Source organism: Canis lupus, chromosome 16 (assembly GCF_011100685.1).
Source record: "Canis lupus familiaris isolate Mischka breed German Shepherd chromosome 16, alternate assembly UU_Cfam_GSD_1.0, whole genome shotgun sequence".
Classification (NCBI taxonomy): Eukaryota; Metazoa; Chordata; class Mammalia; order Carnivora; family Canidae; genus Canis; species Canis lupus.
The window spans coordinates 23,646,479-23,661,800 of NC_049237.1; the positions used below are offsets into that span (position 1 = coordinate 23,646,479).

The following is a 15,322-nucleotide window of genomic DNA, read 5'->3' on the forward strand; positions in this document are numbered from 1 at the left end:
CTGTCCTGTTAGGATATTGATTTAGAGGGGTTTCTTTTCTTTTTTTTCTTTTCTTTTCTTTTCTTTTCTTTTCTTTTCTTTCTTTTCTTTTCTTTTCTCTTTTTTCTCTTTTCTCTTTTCTCTCTTTTCTTTTCTTTTCTTTTCTTTTCTTTTCTTTTCTTTTCTTTTCTTTTCTTTTCTTTTCTTTTCTTTTCTTTTCTTTTCTTTTTTTCTTTTTTTAAGGATTTATCCATTCATTTGAGGTGGGTGGAGAAGGGCAGAGGGAGTGAGAGAATCCCAAGCTGACTCCCCACTGAGCAAAGCCTGACTGGGGCTTGATAACAAGACCCTGAGATCATGACTGGAGCTGAAATCAAGAGTTAAACGCCCAACTGACTGAGCCACCCAGGTGCTCCTGATTTAGAGGTTTTATCACTGTTGAGTATTAGCTCATCCAGAGAATAAAGGCTCTTACATAGAGTAATGCTGAGATTTTGTGGATCTAAAATATTGCTGTTAAAAATGTCTAAGTTTAGAAGAAACTGTTACTGCCAAATGGAATTAAGCTGTGAATCAGATGGAAATCTTCATCCTCACCCTGTCAACCTAACCACCACTTGTAATTTCCAATACCCTCATCTCTTAATCCCTTTCTTTTATATCAGCCACTAAATTCTTGCCCTTGAGTCTCCCTTTTAATTGTTAATGTTAAGATACTAGTGGTATGTTAGGTTTGGGCTTTTCTATATGATTTAGTTTTATTTTCTGTTTTTCTACCTCATAGGTGGAAAGATCTAATTACATATGGAAAAGTGTTTAAGTATATAATTATATAGTTGCTTATTTTGAAGGAACTTCACAGAATAAATAAATGTATTAATTGTTCTTCATATGATTTGTAAGCCTGCGGTTACATCAAATCTACAAGGTACTAGGCCTCTGAATTTCATCATTTGCCAGTTGAACCTGAAATCAGCCTATACCCATGATCTTTAAACATTACCTAAAAAAACTAAAATCTAAAAAAAAAAATGAGTGATTCATCTGATGGTGTTTTATATTCAAAATTCATTATATTTTATTCAACAGAAATGCACATCAGAACATTCACCCAGAAAACCAAGAGCTAGTAAGGGTACTTCGGGAGCAACTGCAAACAGAGCAGGTACTATTGTTATGTAACTGTGTATATTTATATGAGGAGTAATGTCACCATTCCTCTTGCATATGCAATTGTGATGAAATAATAAATTACTTTTTGGAAACATGGAGTGCTTTCCTGCTTTGTTAATTTAAATTATTCTATTGATTGGATGTTTTCTTCAGATTAGGCAAATGACTAGTTTTAACTACTCAGATGTTTCCATGTGCATGCTTTTTCTTTTCTTTTTTTTTTTTTTAAGAACAGCAGTTTTCCTGTTATTTATTTGTGAGGATATAATCACTCTCTAATTGGCTTTACTGTAATGTGGTGGAAAAACTATTTTTCCCCCAAAGTCCTACCTATTCCCCAAAGACCTACAAAAAAATGACTACAATGGTGGCTCCTCCCCCCCAACTCTTCTTTTTCTTCATTGGTCAAGGTTAGCAAAACTAGCTAGGCAAAGAAGACTTTTCTTTCTCTTCTATGGTTATAAACCAGATGGACTCTCTAAGAACCGGAAATGTAATATAGTTCATGAAGGCTGGAATATACAGAATATTGTACACCTTCATGCCAAGAAAGCTAATATTAAAAAAATTAAAAATGGATTTCCCACCCACCAAATTTTAATTCCTCACAAATAAATAACTCTCTTCAAAAAAAAGTCTTTTACAATTTATCCACTCACCATATATTTATTAAACATCTACTATATGCCAGACACTGTTCTAGGCATTGAGGATTCAGTTGTGAGCTAAACAAACAAGAATTCCTGCCTTCATAAAACTTAAATTCACTGATGTAAAAATAATTTAATCATGTTAGCAGTATACTCTGTTCCAGAGCTATTGTTATTAATAATTCATGGTGGGATAGTGTTTTATAATTTACAGAGGGCTTTCACATACAACTGTTTTATTCGGTCTGCAAACATGATCAGTAAGGCAACAATTCTCATTCCCATCTAACGTATTAGAACACTAAGATTTACTTAAATTCACACTGGAATGACATGAATGGATCTGGCTATACAGAAGTCCCACACTGAGTTGCATCTTCCAGATTCCTTTGCACCACTGTCCAATTCACCTCCCTCATACCTTCCTCAGGCATAATATTTAGCTGTAGTTAGAATAAAGCTAGTGACTTAGCCCTTTCTGTGCTGTCCTATATGGTAGCCACTACCCAAATGTAGGTATTTAATTTTAAGTTAACTAAAATTAAGTACAATTTAAAATTCAGTGCTTTTTAGTTACACTGCTAACCTTTTAAGTACTCAGTACCCACAGATAAAGATTTCCATTACTGCATAAAGTTCTGTTGGACAGCACTGGTAATTGTTTTTTATTGTTTCTGTTTTGATTTAGTTTACTTCCAAAAAACAATGATGAAGACAAAAGGTAGAGAGGGGGACATTAAATGCTTTATGTTTTTCTTTGCACCATTAAAAATGATATAAAAGACTAACATCAATGTGTGATCATGGCTTATAGAATATTCTAGTGTTTTGGGACTGATTTAAGAAAGAGGAGTTTTTGTTATGTTTATTAGTTTTAGGTGACAAAAATCTTTGATTCAGTTTACAATTAATAGTTCATATTTAGCCAATTTTATAATTTTTTTGATAATTTGATGTTTTTAATGCTGGCTACTTTACAAGAGGTGTGCTGGGTACTATAAAGATAGGTTTAAAAAATTAAAAAAAAATTTCTACCAGCTGAAAAAAAAATATAAAGATAGGTTTTTATAGTATTTTAAAAGATACACATTATATACTAGTGCTAGAAACTTTTCTAGTTCCTAGGTCACTACCATGAGTCCTATAGATAAAGTTCTTATCCTCATATCATTTACATTCCAGTGGGCTCTTTGATATCTGGATGCTTCTTGTAGAGGTGATTATATTCCACATTTCCTATTACAATCACAAGTGATGTAACTGAGGAACGTTAAATTTTACTAATCTGAATTTGTGAAAGATTAAGCCCAGGTTACCAGTGTATTAAATTTTCCTTCTTCCAAAATGACCAGTATTCTTCTTTGAAAGTTTTAATTCTGGTCCCTTGTGAGGTACAGCATACCTGCAACACTCGTTAGGAACGTGGGAATGAAAAAGATATTAAAAATGATTAAAAACTAATACTTGGGAAACAGTTTGACATTTCTTTAGCTTTTGCTTTAGGCTTGTACTTCTCAGAATAACTAACTCATTCTAACAGCATAAAAGAGAAACTCTGGAGTTAATGTTGGTTTTTGTCCTTGGTGTGTTCAGGAAGGAAAGTAGAGACCCTGCAGCCTAAATAAAACAATAACACAGCTCATAACTTTATCAGACTTACAAAACTTTAAACTACTGCACATCTAAAATGTGATAAGGACTATGCACTATCAACTGTGTTCTTAAGTATAATTTTATTCCTCGAGATAACTCTGAAGACCCATGTGCATTGTATAATCTCGAATGCATGTTCTCTCATCAGGATGCCCCTGCTGCTGCTCGGCAGCAGTTCTACACTGACATGTACTGTCCAATCTGTTTACATCAAGCCTCCTTCCCTGTTGAAACAAACTGTGGACATCTTTTTTGTGGTAAGCAAACAATGCTATATTTGGGAGAAGTGACTATTTAGACCAAGACCCATATGGGTACATGGGCTGGATTCCTAATTTTGTCACATTTTGTATTTTTTTTTAAAGACTTTATTCATGAGAGACAGAGAGAGAGAGGCAGAGACACAGGCAGAAGGAGAAGCAGGCTCCATGCAGGGAGCCCGATGTGAGACTCAATCCCGAGACTCCAGGATCACGCCCTGGGCCGAAGGCAGGTGCTAAACCACTGAGCCACCCAGGGATCCCTGTCAGTTTTGTATTACATGAATGGGATAGATGGCTTCTGATACCCTGGTCTACTTGTTAGCCACTTTGATTTAGTGTCTGTGAGCTCAAAGATGAAAAAACACTAGTTGTTCAACTTCTCAGTAAACAGTAATGTGTTTCTTTGAATAATAATTTAAGTATATGAATACCATGAGGGATTGCCGAATCCTTCATTGTTTATTACTTTTTGGTAGTTTCATTTATTATTCATCCTTCCTAAGGCAGGAAGTTTCTCTTAAGACCCTACCCAAGACCTTCCCTTTAGCTCTCTTACCTCCTTTTTACCCTGCACCAGCTCAAAATGATCCTTTCTTTCTCCCATTTGTATCTGTTGTTTGAGGTTATATAGAATTACTAAGTATATAGCGCTGCTATTTATGCTTTGCAGGATGACATAAATACTTTGAAATCCATATCATGCAGTGCAGGGTCTTCTATACCTGTGCTCATTTAGTAATTACTGATCAGTCTCATTATTGCATCATCCATTAATTTCATCCTCTTCCCTAAGTTAGCTAACAAGTTATAAAACACTTAATTCAGTATCTATTTTTGTCTGTTGGGAATGCTAATGAGCAGCAAAATTATGAAAGATCAGATAGAGAAATTATTTGGCCACCAGAGAAAGCAGATACTCTCTCCTCCCCAAAACCTCTGGTAGATATTCCTAATCAATTGGACATTCTTTCTGAGTCTGGAGATGACCTCAATCATCCTCTAATACAGAACTTCAGGCAGGTGTTAAGAATCAATGAGATTTGCCAAGCTAGATGAACTCCATTTGCCAACCCAGGCTTAGGTAATTCATAGAGTGGATAACCCAGTCAATTGAAAGATGGCTGTATTGTATTCTTGGTTTCTGGGTCTGAGGTAATTGGGTAGATTGCTTCTGATAGCCTGCTGTGCTTGTTAGATACTTTTATTTACTGTCTCTTGGTTCAGAGATTTAAAATCTAGTCATTCAACTTCTCAATAAACAGAAATGTGTTTCTTTGAATAGTAATTCACGTGTTGGTACTATATCAACAGCATCTTAGCTTGGTTCCTGTATATGGAACTACAGTTCTGTTACTTTACAGTGAGCTAAGAATAATGGCAGCAACAGACTTCATCTTAAATTGGATTTGTGACCCACATTGTTTTTACTTAATTCTTTTGTTTTTTGTTTTTTTGTTTTTACTTAATTCTTTAGCAACCTTATAAAGTGCTATTCCCATTTTGCAAAAAAACTTAGATTATGACCCAGATTTAAAGTCATTGGGTCATCTCTCCCACCCACCATCTTATTTAAGGGGCTCTCTTTTTATAGAAGAGGAAAGTTGAAGAAAAGGGAAAACCTTGATAATATAGCAGATGTGTGTGAACTGGATGGAGTGTTTGATTTGCTGAACTGTGGTTTTTCTGTGCAGTAACCATTACATAATTTGCAAAGCAAGGACACCTGTACTCTAATTTTGTAGGAAAGAGATGTAGGATTAAATAAGTTAATATATATCAAAACACATTGAACTTTTGAGTGAATAGGTAGTAAAGCTAAGGCATCATTACAGATATTAATAATAATACTAACAAGATTCATAAGTTTTGCTTTCATATGGTTTCTATGTGAAATTAGATTGCTCAAATTAATATTATCTAACACAGCACTCTGAGAGCAGGGAAAGATACCAGACAAAGATTGTTTGGCTTTTAAATTCATCTTTATTTATTTAAGATTTTATTTTTTTAATTGAGAGAGAGAACAAGATAGAGAGCATGATCAGGGGGCAGAGGGAGAGCGAGAAACAGATACCCCGCCACCTCCGATTAGGGAGCTGGACACTGGGCTCCATCCAAGAACCGGGAGATCATAACCTGAGCCAAAGGCAGATGTTTAACCAAGTGAGTCACCCAGGCATCCCTTAAATTCATCTTTAAATCATTGAACCTGTTTTTCCCCACAGTCAGTGTAATGTCCAATGTGGATAGCCTTTGCTTAGCCCCTTGGTTTCCTTACCAGTCTCCTTACATACCATTTATTTCTACCTCTGGTGTTTACTCCTTCCTATTCATAAAACTTGGAGCATCCTGCTTCCTGTTCTGTATTTAAATCTTACCTATCCTACAAAGTTAGTTCAAATCCTTTCTCATCAACAAATTATTCTGATGCATCCTCCCTCCCTACGTTCCTTTTGTACTTGAGTTAATAATAAACAGTTTGAGATTTAACTACCTTCTGATTGATTTCAGTATGTCACCTTGGTCTTTTCGATTTGACTGTCATTGCTTATTCTGAATTCTGGACATTTATTTAATCTGGAAGAATCAGAATAAGGAACACAAGAAGGCTAAGTGAGGTTGCTAAGACAAGAATAAGAATACGGGAAAGATCCTAGAGGTAGAAGGGAGGCTGGAAGCACTTAGTTCAGATTCATAATGGGATCTGGATTATCTGAGAAATAGGTGTCCTGCAGAGAAGAAATGAATTGGCCCCTTAAACATCAGACAGTATTTTATTTTATTTTTAAGATTTTATTTATTTATTCATGAGAGACACAGAGAGAGAAAGAGGGAAGCAGAGACATAGGCAGAAGGAGAAGCAGGCTCCATGCAGGGAGCCTGATGTGGGACTCAATCCTGGGACTCCAGGATCATGCCCTGGGCTAAAGGCAGACGCTTAACCACTGAGCCACTCAGGCGTCCCAGTATTTTAAAATATCCCTTCTTCGTTACTGGCCTGAACTTTAGTGCTTCTACACTTAGCTTACCTGCCATTTTTTGAGGTCTATCACTCTTCCTTTAGGCTGTCTTTAGCTGTTTTGCTCCTCATGCACACCTTCAAGGAGAAAAATCAAATCCATCTAGTACAAAAATTGATTCAATTATTGAACTGGATTATAAACTATTAGGTCAGAGAGCATGTAGTCTTTGTGTCCTTTAGTTCTTTGTTATTGACACCATTGTAATTTGGCTTTCTAAATTCTTAAAAAAATAGAAGTTGTGTTTTTGTAACATATATACCAAGTTTGGAACAGAAAAATTAATATTGTGATTTGTTGGTTGTCATATTTACAATGATTATTTTACATAGGAAATACAGTATTTTTCAGCATTGGAGCAGTTAATGCATCTTGCTTTGAGTTGTATAAAAATGTCTGTATCTTAGCTAGTAGTTTAAATAAAAATATTTCTCAGTGGCTGAGAATTGTTACTAGATTTGAATTTGCCTGAAGAGTTGGTTGGATGAAATAAAAAATATTTTAAAATAAGATGATACTATGAAAATATTTCAAATATATGAAACTTTCTGAAGATTCATGGGCTTTAAAATTTAAAATATCAGTATTAATTTTTTTTTCCTCCTCATTAGGTACCTGCATTATTGCATACTGGCGGTATGGTTCATGGCTTGGGGCAATCAGTTGTCCAATCTGTAGACAAACGGTAATGTTTGTATCCAGAAAGCATCAATTTATGCTAGTTCCTTTTGTAAATTTTTAAAATTTCTGTATCTAATTTTTGAATTGTTTTGATTTTTTAAGTTTTTTGTTTTTTTTTTTTTTTAAGATTGTATTTATTTATGAGAGACACAGAGTCAGAGGCAGAGGGAGAAGCAGACTCCCTGAAGGGAGTCTGATGTAGGACTTGACCTTAGGACCCTAGGATCACACCCTGAACCAAAGGCAGATGTTCAACCACTGAGCTAGCCAGGGATCCCTTAAAGTTTTATTTAAATTCCAGTTAACATCTAGTGTAATATAGGTTTCAAATGTAGAATATAGTGAACAACACTTCCATACCATACACTGTGCTCATCATAAGTGTGGTCCTTAATCCTCATCATCTATCTCACCTATCCTCTCACCTAACGTCCCCTCTGGTAACCATCAGTTTGTTCTCTTTAGCTAAAAGAGTCTGTTTCTTTCCTTGCCTCTCTCTCCCATTTTCATTTTGTTTCTTAAATTCCACGTGAGTGAAATCATATGGTATTTGTCTTTCTCCAACTGACAGATTTCACTCAACATAATATTCTAGCTCCTTCCATGTTGTTGCAAAGTTGCAAATGGCAAGATTTCATTCTTTTTTATGTCTCAGTAATACTCTATTGTATATATACCACTTCTTTATCCATTCAGCAGTCGATGGGCACTATGGCTGTTTCCATAATTTGGCTATGGTAGATAATGCTGCTAAACATTAGGGTGCATGTATCCCTTTGAATTAGTATTTTTGTCTTCTTTGGGTAAGCACCAGTTGTTGGGTCGTAAGGAAGTTCTGTTTATCCAAAGCTTCTAAAGTGTTACTCCATTATTTTTTAAAATGTCTGAAAGATACCAAGAAAAGGAAATTTTCTTCTAAATCCCTCAATTGTAGTAAAAAAAAAAACACCTGGTAAATGAAACCTTCTCAAAATTCTAGTCAGACTTCATTGTGATACTAGCAAAGGAATAGTCGAACCAGCTAATCAGGCTTAAACAAGTATTTCCCCTACATAAACTTCTTTTGGAAAAAAAAAAAAGTTCTTCCCTTCCAATTTAACTTTAAAAAAAAAAAAAAAGAATTTATTTATTTATTTGACAGTAGAAAGCAAGCTAGCACACAGGCAGGGGGAGTGGCAGGCGGAGGTGGAGAGAGAAGCAGGCTCCTGAATCTGGGCTAAATCCCAGGACACTGGGATCATGACCTGAGCTAAAGCAGAAACTTAACTGACTGAGCCACTCAGGGCTACTCAATTTACTTTAATCTGCCCTTCTCCAGTGAGGGTCTAAATAGCTTTATATGATGAATAATAATTTTTTAAAATGTCTCTTTGGGAGACAGTTTTACATATTATATGATCCAGAACAGATCTTTATAGTTAGTATAGAAGGTACTTCAGGAGGGAAACAGTAAGTTTTTATAAATCTATATTGAAGACTGAAATGTCAGCACAGATGATATGTGCCATCTTTTCTCAATTTCTCTGATACCAGAAAAACAAAATACTGTTAAATTTAAGAAAATGAAATTTTTAGTTTTTTAATTAGTAAATATAGTGAAATAGAACATTCTGTCAGTTGTATACATTTTTTTCATAATTTCCTGTATACTTACTTTATTTTTCATTTAAAATAAAAATACCTGCCTTTCTAATAATGAGTTATGAACATGTAAAAAGATAGTAGCTCCTTAGGAAGTATTCCATTGTGCAAAGCAAAGTCCTAAAACAGAGAGCTTTCAAGTAAAGAAGTCAAATTGAACACATATTTACTTTTGCTACCTTTTGCAAGCCACTAAAAGAACAGGACGTTTTGTAAAAAGCCATAAACCCACAGAGACCAAAAAACGAATCAAAATGGTAGAAGAAGCCAGTTTTTCCAGAATTCTTTGTAAACTATAACAGACATACAGAAAAGCACACAAAACAAATGAGTACAGCTTATTAAATCATCACAAAGCAACACTTCAGTAATCATCACTCAGGTGAAGAAATAGAAACTGGCCTAACAGCCCCCAGAAGCCTCCTAAGGATCAAATCTCCATCCCCTCCTTCCTCTCCTAGAGGCAAACTAGTGTTTGACTTTTATGATAAGCATTCCCTTGATTTTCTTTATAGGTTTATTACTGTAGCATACACCTGTAAGATTATTTAGTTTTGTCTGATTTTTGGACTTTATAGGAATAAAACCATATAGCATGAATTGTTAAACACACACAGACACACATACCCTTTCAGCCTTTGTTCTGGCTATCCACTTATCCCCATCACTGCTTTATTTTTTGGTGTAAAGAGGGAAGTTCGGAGCTTTATCTTCCTTCTTTCCTGCGTGCTTCTACGTTTCCCAAATTCTGCCTCTTTCACATTTGACTTTGTATCACATGGCAGGTGGTGTTTTTTGTTTTTGTTTGTACTGCCTCTATGGCTGATTTGATTATGTGACACAAGGCAATCAACAGAGAAGTTTATTTGCAGGATACCACCTCTCATAATCCTTAGCTATCTGCCAGCAACACCGAGACCAGACCATATTATAGAATGGTCTCACATTAAAGAATTAGTTCCAAAAAAAAAAAAAAGAATTAGTTTCACCACATGTCCCCTCTTCTTGGCTCTTTCCACCGCTCTTCATAGGTTATATATGTATTAGCAGGTGATACCCTTCTGACCACCCATAAATTGCTAGAGCCTAGAAAGGTAGAGAAAAAATTGTTTTTATATAATAGCTTTTGGTTCCCTAACTGTAGAAGAATTCATCCTGGAAGCAAGACAGGTGGCAGGTACCTGTTCCCCATCCTGTTTCACTGGAAATAGTGTACAGGCTGCTGCTTCTGACTGTAACATGCTCCCCACTTCTCTTTCTGAATGCATACCCTAACATACCAGTGGTGTTACCTGCACTGCGAGGGCCATAATATGTTTCCAGCTTTCTGGGCACCCCAGGCAGAACTCTTTATTCTCAAGCATCATTATAACCCCCACCACAGTGCCTTATAACAGGCTATTGACCAGGTCTGCCTCCCCTTCTATCCTTGGGGAGGATAAGTTTTTGGGTATATGTAGCACTTAGCACAGTGCCTGGCCCACAGTAAGTGGTCAATTATTATTTATCGAAGGATGCATTTTTATTAGCCAATTTGTGAAGAGAGGCTGTACTTGCTTTCCTACCACCTACTGCTCTTCATCACTCCTCTCTTTGGCTGTTTGGGAAGCATGTGAGTAGTGGGAAGTCCTGGTTTTACAGCTGACCTGAAGAAGGATAAAAACAGCTAGATGATTTAAACCTAAATCTTTCACTGCTCCTTCCCATTTTTATCCTACTGTACAGTGACCATTTCTATAGGCATGGTTATATATATATATATATATATATATATATATATATATACACACACACACACACATATATCTACGTATATATATATATAAAGATTTTATTTATTTATTCATGAGAGAGAGGCATAGACACAGGCAGAGGGAGAAGCAGTCTCCCTGCAGGGAGCCTGATGTGGGACTCGATCCCAAGACCTCAGGATCACGACCTGAGCCAAAGGCAGACATTCAACCACTGAGCCACCCAGACGTCCTGGCATAGTTATATATTAAAATGTACTTGTTTTTCAAGATGCTGTCATCTTCAGATTACCTTAGTATGGTCCTGGGATATTTGTTTATCCTAACCTCTACCATGGAGGTACCATGGAGGAAACCAGGTTAAAAGCATTACATTATATATCAGTATCAAGAATTACCTTTTTTGACTATAGTAGGGATGGGTGTTTGAGAGTGGGCCTCTGCAATAACTTAATCGCTGTATTATGTTTGGTAGCATTTGAAGATATTTCAAATACCAGTGAGGTTGAAGAATAATGATTTTAATCACAAAAGAAATCCCTAATTTTTCTCTCACAATGTTAAACATGTATTTTTATGTCACTTTGCTCCTGAATATTTTCTCATAATTCTTACATCCTCAAATATTTGTTAGCCCAAACAGAGAACTACTGACTTTATTCCTAGAGTGAACTGAAAGATATTAGAACCAGTGTTTAGTTAACTTGCCCATTTGATTTTATGGGAATACAAATTACATTTTGCTTTGGATTTTATTGTAAGGCAATGATAACTTACTTTCCTCCTCATGTTGCCTTTATTCAAAGCAATGAGTGAAAAAAATAAATGAAAATAAGTTTAGAAGCTTTTCTCATTCTATTGAATAATAACACAAAAGGAAAAAAAGTAATGCTGCAGAAAGGTATAACTTTTTTTTTTTTTTTTTTTTTAATACACAGGTAACTTTACTGCTAACAGTATTTGGTGAAAATGACCAATCTCAGGATGTTGTATCATTGCGTCAAGATATTAATGATTATAACCGGAGATTCTCAGGGCAGCCCAGATCTGTAAGTAATGTTATAGCAGGTGCAAAGTTAGAGTATAATGATACTTCTGTTTTGTAATGTGAGATTGACCAAATATTCTTTGACTATAAAAAAATCTCATTGTTTATGTGTGTTGGGTAAAGTTTTAACCTTTGTCATTGTTGTCAATTACAGAGTAACAGCTTTCCCAAGGACTATAGTTCTCTATTAAAAAAAAAAAAAGCATTATAGAAGTCTTTATAAGAGAGAGATCAAAAAAGAAAAATTAGAGGGAAATGTAAAATTGACTCCAGTGCAAATCTAAAATAGGGACTGTCTAATGAAAAACTTAAAACTGAGAACTTGTGGAGAGTTTTACAATTGTGTTTTCTACTTTTTTATTTACCCTGGCCTTCTGTTTGAAATGTTTCCCTAAGTAAATCTAGATGTTGAGGTTTTTTGATATGTTATTTTAGTTACTCAAAAGCATTTGATTTTTAAAGAACATATTGACTCTATGGTTGACCTCCCCCCAAAAAAAGCATATGGTAGGTTAAAAACTCACATTTTACTGGCTCATTCAGTTTTCTTAAAATCTAACAAAGAATTCTAGAAGTGTGTGCATGACTAAGTATGTACTTCAAAAATAAGAATATGCTAAGTACATATTTATATGGAAAGTCCTCTGAGCTCTAGAGCATACATGCAGGTACTTGTCTTGCATCTCCACTCGGATATTTCACAGCGTCTCACATGCCATATGTACAATATTGAATTGCTTCCCTCCTCAACAGTGTACTCTTTTCTCAGTCTTACTCAGCTGTTTTGATTTCTTCCTTTCCCTCATTCCCCTCACCTGATCTAGAAATAAGTTGTATCATTTCTTTTTTTAGGAGATCCTGTCATTTTTATCTCATAAAAATAGGCTGTGTTTATAGCAATCATACTAGCCTAAGCCACCATCCTCTCTTGCTTAGGATAAACTGCAAGTGGCCTTGTCACTGTGACTTTTTTCTCTGCATAGCAGCCCAAATAATATTTTGAAAACATATATAAAACCATGATATTCTTGTATTTTAAAACTTCCAGTGTTTTGGAATAATGTTCCAACTCCTTCCTGTGCTCACAAAGTCCTGCATGACCTAGTTGCTCTCTCCCAAGCCTCCCTCAAAATGCTTCACCTCCACCAGCTGCCTTTCACTCTCAAAATACACTCCAAGTCTTTCCATCTTACTACCTTCACACATGACGCCTCTATTTGGCATACTTGTCCCTCTGCTTTTCTCATGGCTGACTTCTCATCTTTTAGGTTGTTCTTAAATCACCCTTCCTCAGGGAGGCTTTTCTGATCAACTAAGGTATTCACTATCATTGTCCTCTGCACTGTTCCTTTGTAGCATGTCACAAACCATACTCAAATCTCGTTCATTATCTTTCTCTCAGTAGACTAAAAGCTTCATGAGGGCAAGCATTATCTTTATATCCTCACTGCTCTATTCTCATTGCAATTTCAGTGCCTGGGATACAGTAGGTTCTTAATATTTGTTGAATAAATTAATGAGTTATCTTTAAAAATTGATACTACTCTCGGCAAAGAATATAATCTATTAAAATGTTTCAGTATTATTATATGTGCTGCCAAAACAAGCACAAAGTACTTCAGTATTAAATACTTGTGTAATCTTGTGCTTCTTTGCATGTATTCCTTATACTGTGATGTCATGTACACTTAAGAGCATACAATTTCAAACGTTGTGGATAACAGATAAATCTAGATGTTTAAACAGACAGAAAACTTAATCCAATCATTGTTGTCCTCCATAGTTATTTGGGGGCCTCTGCTATTTTTCATCCAGCAATTATTTTTTTTTGCATATCCTCTAGTGACATCTATAGGATGATTCTTTGAAAATCAACATGTCCCAAATTCAAGACCTATCACTGAACTTAAAAAAAGTCATTTTAAGATATTTATTCCTATTTTTAAGTGTGAAGCATACCATTGCTCAATTATTAATTTTTGGTAGGTGTCATATATTTGATGAGTAAGAAGTCTGGTGTGTGATGAAATTACAGTGTAATAGAGACAGTTAGCTTTGACTTTGGTATTTTCCCTCATCCAAAGTTGGAGTAAGATTGTGATTAATATACAAACATTTCTTTTTTTTTTTTTTCAAACATTTCTTAATAACCTTAATCATCCTCCTTGTCTACTTATTACAGAGTTTGTATAAGTGATACCATATGAAAACAGCTCTGATAAGGGACAGAAAAGTATTCAAAAGACATACTGGCTAGTCACTAGAATATTTAAAATAATTTATCATAGACTTGTGAAAGTTATGCAGCTGTTTTGTTTTAAATGTTTCTCCTATAGAGAATAGAAAATTAATGTAGGAAGTGATTCTAAAAAGACCATTTTGATTTTTTATGACCAAGTTTTCAAAAGGATTTACAAGATTATCTGGTGGAGTTTATATAACTATTTACTTATTACTTGCTCAGTTCTTCCCATTTTTGTCTTCACTTCCCTCTCTACTTATTTGGCACTCGTGAGGCAAACAAAATATATATAGTAATTATACGGATTGTTAAAAAGAGCTGAGCTGTGCCCAGTGGAATGAACACAGGAAGTGACTTTTTTCCTCTGGTCAGTTTATCTGCATTACCAGCCCCTGGGAAGTGAGATCATGAAAGAAGTTAAGAAATCATGTTAGTTACTTACTACACAGCACCATATGTAAAACAAATGCAAAGTTTGGAGACAGAGGATAAACTAACTTGCTCAAGGTCATACAAGTAGATATTAGTACTCTTTTGTTAACTTTATCTAGATATATTTTACTCGTCATAAAGTGCAACCTGTTTAAAGTATGTAATTCAGTGGTGTTTAGTGTATTCAGAATAAATCTAATCTAATCATCATAATAATCTAATTTTACAGTATTTTCATCATCCCTAAATCTTGGACATCCTTTCCCATTCTCCCCTTTCCTGTCCTCTCTCCCCAGTCCTTGGTAACCACTAATTTACTTTCTGTCTCTATAGATTGGGCTATTCTGGACATTTTCATCGTTTCATTGAAATGGGATCATATAATATATGACCTTTTGTCTCTAGTTTATTTCACTTAGCATAGTGTTTTCAAGGTTCATCGTGTTGTAATTTATATCAGAACTTCATTGTTTTTTATGGCCAAATAATATATCACATTTTGTTTATCCATTCATCAGTTGATGGACATTAGAATTGTTTCCACTTTTGATCTATTATGAATAATGCTTCCATTCACATTTGTGTTTTCATTCCTCTTGAGTATATGCCTCGTTGTGGAATTGCTGGATATTATGATAGCTCTATGTTTAACATTTAGAGAAACTGCCAAACTGTTTCCAATAGTTTGTGAGGGTTCCAAGTTCTCTGAATGCTTCAATTTTCAAAAATTGATATAATTTGTTAAATTTCGGCTGTGAAAATTATGCTCACTTATGTAAAAATTGATGT

The 15,322-nt window shown here is 35.0% G+C and overlaps 1 protein-coding gene across 3 annotated transcripts in view; it reads left to right on the forward strand.

Annotated features, from left to right (window-relative positions):
* The window catches only part of RNF170 (ring finger protein 170), a 28,781-nt gene that overhangs the window by 9,473 nt on the left and 3,986 nt on the right, over nt 1-15,322 (forward strand). For all 3 annotated transcript variants that reach the window (XM_038559917.1, XM_038559916.1, XM_038559918.1), the window contains 4 exons: nt 1,069-1,144; nt 3,604-3,712; nt 7,350-7,423; nt 11,750-11,860. In XM_038559917.1, coding sequence (XP_038415845.1) covers nt 1,069-1,144; nt 3,604-3,712; nt 7,350-7,423; nt 11,750-11,860 — 370 coding nt within the window. The remainder of the gene's footprint in view (nt 1-1,068; nt 1,145-3,603; nt 3,713-7,349; nt 7,424-11,749; nt 11,861-15,322) is intronic.